Source organism: Muscardinus avellanarius (genome assembly GCF_963383645.1).
Source record: "Muscardinus avellanarius genome assembly, chromosome: 22".
Classification (NCBI taxonomy): domain Eukaryota; kingdom Metazoa; phylum Chordata; class Mammalia; order Rodentia; family Gliridae; genus Muscardinus; species Muscardinus avellanarius.
This window is the reverse complement of record NC_137808.1, coordinates 6,315,694-6,320,917: the sequence shown is the minus strand read 5'-3', so window position 1 is coordinate 6,320,917 and position 5,224 is coordinate 6,315,694. Positions and strand designations below refer to the sequence as shown.

The following is a 5,224-nucleotide window of genomic DNA, read 5'->3' as shown; positions in this document are numbered from 1 at the left end:
ATGTGACTTGTTACCCAGCTGGGATTTCTTGCTCAGGAGCTGTGGTCAGAGGGGGTGTTTGCAAAGCTTGAGCTGGGGGAATACAGAAGATAGGTTCAGTACACAGAAGCGTCAGGCAGTGTAAATAACCATATACGAAGCCAGGCATGGTGGTGCATGCCTGCAATCCCAGTACTTGGGAGGTTGAGATGGGAGGACAATGGTTCACGGACAGCCTCAGCTTCTTAGTGAGGCCCTTTGCAACTCAATGAGACCCTGTTTCAAAATAAAGAATAAAAAATAGGGCTGTAGCTGTAGCTGTAGCTGGGAGGTAGAGTGCCCCTGGAATACTACTGTACCGTCCTTTGCAAATGAGGTGACATGTCCCTCGCCCCTCAAAGGCTGAGCCATTGAGTTACTGCTCCCAGATCTCTTGTTCAGATCTTTTCCTGCAAAGCCGCTGCGGTGGTACATGCCTGTAATCTCAGTATCTGGGAGGCTTATCCAGGAGAATTGCAGGCTTCTGGTCAGCCTCAGCAATTTAGTAAAACCTGTTTCAAAATATAAAAGGGCTGGGGGTGTAGCTCCGGGGTAGAATGTCCCTGGGTTCAATCCCCAGTACCACACACACTAGAAGAAAAAAAAAATAGAATGATTTAGAGAGGCCCCCAACAACTTGTTGAGACCCTGTTTCAAAAAAAAAAAAAAAATTAGCCAGGCGTGGTGGTGCACACTTGTAATCCCAGTACTTGGGAGGTTGAGACAAGAGGATCGCACAGGTTCAAAGCCAGCCACAGCTACTTACTGAGGCTCTCAGCAATTTACTGGGGCTCTCAGCAACTTAGTGAGACAATGTTTCCAAGTAAAATATAAAATAGGTCTGGGAGTGTATCCTGGAGGTAGAATGCCTCTGGGTTCCATCCCAGTACCACCAAAATAAAATAAAATCTATAAAAATATAAAAAAATTAAATAGGGCTGGGGTTGTAACTCATAGGTCGAATGTTCCTGGGTTCAATCCCCAGTGCCACACACACAAAAAAAGTAAATAGAACTAACTAGCTGGGCGTGGTGGCACATGCTTTTCATCCCAGTACTTGGAAGGCTGAGACAGAAAGGATGGCAGGTTCGCGGCAAGCCTCAGCTACTTAGCGAGGCCCTCTGCAACTTAGAGAGACCCTGTTTCAAAAATAAATAAATAAATAAATAAATAAGTAAATAAGGCTGGGAGTGTAGCCCAGAGGAAAAATGCCCCTGGGTTCCATCCCCAGTACCGCAAAATAAAAAACCTAAATAAATAAAGTATACTTGCGGATCTGTATAGGATCTGCAAGCACTAGGCGGATTTGAGTATGGTGGTGGTGGTGGTGGGGGGTCCTGGAACCAAATCTCTGCGGATTGAGGGGGCCTGGAATTGCACTTGAGGGGACCAAGAAGTCTCTGTATTGTTCCCTCCCTTGCACTAGGGGGCGCACAACCAGGAAGAAGAAGGTAGCCTATCAGCGGGATTGGGCTTCCACTTCCGGCGGAAGTACATCCTCCCTGCCAGGACTTACACAGAAATCCGAATTTTCTGCGCAGCCCCAAGGTAAAATAAGACACATTTTCCTTTCCACTACTAGACATGGATGTACAATAAAACGCAGGCTCACCGGGCATTTGTCGAGCGTTATTTCTCCTGACTCGCCTGCATTTTCTTTGCCACACCCGGAGCCGGAAGTGCTCGCCTTTTCCCTTCCAGGACCCACGGTTCCGTCCCGTCAGCCCTTGCGCGCCCTCCCTCCTCTTTCTCGGCGCTGCCTACGGAGGTGGCCGCCATCTCCCACTCGGTGAGTCTGAATCGCCGGCCATCCGCGTCTCTGCGGTCCCCGTCTGGCCACACCGCCTCGTGGTGAGAAGGCCTCGCCCTTCCGCCGTCGGCCCTCGTGGGTATTGTCGTTACTGGCTTCCCGGGACAATGGCGAAGCGGCCCGGGGCCGTGATGGGGCTCTGCCACCCAGGGCCGCCCGTCCTCTTACGGAAGCCGCCTAGGGCCAGCGCGGCAGCCGGCTTGTTGGATCGCGGCGGCGCATGGCGCTGGTTGAGGTCAGCCTTCGGGGTGCTCTGTGGTCGGCTTGACGGTCCAGCATGTCCTCCAGTGTGCCGAACAGAGTAGTTAAATGAATGGCGCTGAGCATGGCAGAGGGTGCTGGCGTGGTTTAGCTTGGTCCCTTTAGAGCAGTGTGTTTGCAGGGGGGAGGCCTTTGGCGAGAGCATTGTTTTGCGGATTGCAGAGCGCAGCAGCACCTACGGGCATTGGAAGGTTTTCACTTAAGCCGGGCGTGGAGGCGCACGCTTGTCACCCCAGCGTTTGGGAAGCTGAGACTGGAGGATAGCCGTCCGAGGCCAGCCTCAGCTACTTAATGAGGCCCTTTGCAACTCAGTGAGACCCTGTTTCAAAATAAAGCATAAAAAGTGGGGCTGGGGGTGTCACTCAGAATGCCCCTGGGTTCCATCCCCAGTACCGCAAAAAAAAAAAAAAAAGTTTGCCCCTTATTCAGCGTGTACTTTGTGCAAAGAAACATCAGGGCATTGAGATAATCCATGGGCTGAGGGGGGCTGGTTCTTTTGGGGGTGACCCTAGACCTCCTGAGATCGCATCTGGAGAGTGTCTAGTATTCTGCCAGCTTCGGAAACAGGAGGGAGAGCAAGCCTAGCAGAGGCACCCATTCCATTCCCAGCCTGCGCAGTAGCTGGTGATTGGAAGATACTCTGCAACACCTGACGAGCCCTGGGCAGGAATCCCTCCTTCCAAGATTCCTTCCCAACCTGGCCCTCTTTCTTAAAGGCACAATGGCCGCCCTCAGACCTCTCGTGAAGCCTAAGATTGTGAAAAAGAGGACCAAGAAATTCATCCGGCACCAGTCGGACCGATATGTCAAGATTAAGGTATGTGGTTCTGGGATCGCCTGGTTGGGGTCGTCTAAGTGGGAGATGAACTGGTTTGTGGCTCCAAGGACTCTGTAGGAGCTCGGTCTCCTCGAGTCTACCTTACTGGGGCTCCTGGTGTAGTAATTGCAGTTTAAACGCTTGGCTCTCTTGAGGTGTTTAAGCGGCTTCGTATTTGTGTCCTGTGTTTCGCCGGGACAGCAGGAGAGGGAGATTGTCCTGGTTTTATGGGGGAGAATACCCGGGTGCTGAGGATCGTGTGCAGGCCTCTTACTGCGTACCTCACCCTCATCTGGGACATCTGAGTGTATCTGTGGGTCTACAGTTTTCAGTGGCTACAGCTGGAGCTTCTCTTAAAAGGATGGCTTGCTGGGCACGATCGCGCATCCTGGTGATCTCAATACTTTGATCTCAGGTTCCTGGCCAGCCTCTGCAACTTAGAAACTGTTTCCTTTGTGTGTGGAGGGGGTACTGGGGATGGAACCCTTCTCGGGGCCATACTCCCAGACCTTTTTTATATTTTTATTTGGAAGCAGGGTCTCTTAAGCCAGCAAGGCTGGTTTTGAACCTGCATGATCCTCCTGTCTCTGCCTCCCAAGCGGGATTACACCTGGTGAAACTGTTTCCAATTTTTAAAAAAGATAGTGCTGGGAGTGTAGCTCACAGGTAGGTGCCCTTGAGTTCGATCCCCAGTACCCCCCATACGAAGGATGGCTTGGTCACCAAGTTCAGAGTTGGGCATTTTCCCTGTTCCTTTGGTCCTTCTCACCTAAAGGGAAGGGCTGTCGGTTCCCATGGAGACTAACCCATCTTGTTACTGCAGCGGAACTGGCGGAAGCCCAGAGGTATTGACAACCGGGTGCGGAGACGGTTCAAGGGCCAGATCCTGATGCCCAACATCGGCTACGGGAGCAACAAGAAGACCAAGCACATGCTGCCCAGCGGCTTCCGGAAGTTCCTGGTCCACAACGTCAAGGAGCTGGAGGTGCTCCTGATGTGCAACAAGTGAGTGGGCGGCAGTCGGCCTGCTGCGGAAGGAGGGACAGCATGGGGGACCGCGGATCCTCGGGAGGCCGCGCCTCCAGGCAGGTCTTCAGAGCATCCGGGCAGGAGTTCACGGCGGGGGTCCTCAGCTCAGGCCCAGGGGGCCCTCGTTCTGCGCCATGGTGAGGGGTGTGTTGTGTGTGCACGCGCGTTTACAGAGATCTGTTTTCTGTGGTGGCCGTAGGCACAAGCAACTAAAATGAAGGGAGCTAGCTTCCTGGCTTGGTTACCTCTTGAGGTTGGGCGTCTAGCCAGGCATGCAAGAGCTGGAAGTACCTTTTGGAAAGAACGAGCATAGGAATTAATGGTGTATGTTCCACCCATGGTAGCACGTTAAAACTGAACTGGTACCTGTGGTGTAGCCAAAACCGATCTGACTGTTGCTGGTGGTAGCATTTCCTAATGTGTATCCTACCAGGCTCTGCGCTGTTTCCATACATGGGTTCTGTGTGCGTGTGGTGCTGGGGGTTGAGCCCAGGGGCATTCTACCACTTGAGCTGTGTGCCCGGCCGTATTTTGTTTTATTTGGAAATAGGGTCTTGCTAAGTTGCTGGCATGAATCAGATCCTCCTATCAGCTTCCCAAGTAATGGGGTTACAAGTATGCGCTGCCCCCTCGAGCTTGGCCCCTCCCCTTTTTTCTTATTGGTGGTGCTGGGGGTTGAACCTGGGGCATTGTACCTCCAAACTATACTTCCAGCCCTATAACAGTCTAAGTTACAGAGGGCCTCACAAATTGTTGAGGCTGGCTGCGAACCTATGATCCTCCTATCTCGGCCTCCCAAGTACTGGGGATGTTCCAAATGCTGGATGACCAAGCGTAGGCCGCCACACCTGGCTCTTAGCGTGTCCTTTTTAAAAGCAGTGTAGTGGTATTTTCCAAGAACCCATAGGAGCTGGGCATAGTGGCACATAGCTGTAATTCCAGTATTTAGAGTCTGTGAGGGCATCACAGGCTCAAAACCAGCCTCAGCAACTTAGGCTGAGGTACTCTCATCAGTAAGACCCTAGAGCTGGAGCTTGGGGTGGGGAGCAGGGCGGGCTGCAGCCTGACTGCGGCCATTTCCCAGTGCTCTCAGCTTCGCTCCTCACCCACGGGTTTCTCTTCTAGATCTTACTGTGCCGAGATTGCCCACAACGTCTCCTCTAAGAACCGCAAAGCCATCGTGGAAAGAGCAGCCCAGCTGGCCATCAGAGTCACCAACCCCAACGCCAGGCTGCGCAGCGAGGAAAACGAGTAGACGCCGCAAGCGTGCTTTCGCACGTGTGCTTAAA

At 52.7% G+C, this 5,224-nt stretch overlaps 1 protein-coding gene across 1 annotated transcript; it reads left to right on the top strand.

Moving 5' to 3' along the window:
- Positions 1 to 1,764: 1,764 nt before the first annotated feature.
- Positions 1,765 to 5,224, top strand: RPL32 (ribosomal protein L32). Its single transcript, XM_080718181.1, has 4 exons — positions 1,765 to 1,807; positions 2,806 to 2,906; positions 3,730 to 3,911; positions 5,061 to 5,224. Exons 2-4 carry the CDS (start codon positions 2,811 to 2,813, stop codon positions 5,188 to 5,190), a joined length of 408 nt encoding a protein of 135 aa, XP_080574307.1. The 5' UTR covers positions 1,765 to 1,807; positions 2,806 to 2,810; the 3' UTR covers positions 5,191 to 5,224.

Coding starts and splice junctions, on each gene's coding strand:
- RPL32 (XM_080718181.1), top strand. CDS start 2,811: ATGGCCGCCCTCAGACCTCTCGTGAAGCCTAAGATTGTGAAAAAGAGG. Junction 2,907..3,729: donor ACCGATATGTCAAGATTAAG/GTATGTGGTTCT, acceptor TTGTTACTGCAG/CGGAACTGGCGGAAGCCCAG. Junction 3,912..5,060: donor GTGCTCCTGATGTGCAACAA/GTGAGTGGGCGG, acceptor TTTCTCTTCTAG/ATCTTACTGTGCCGAGATTG.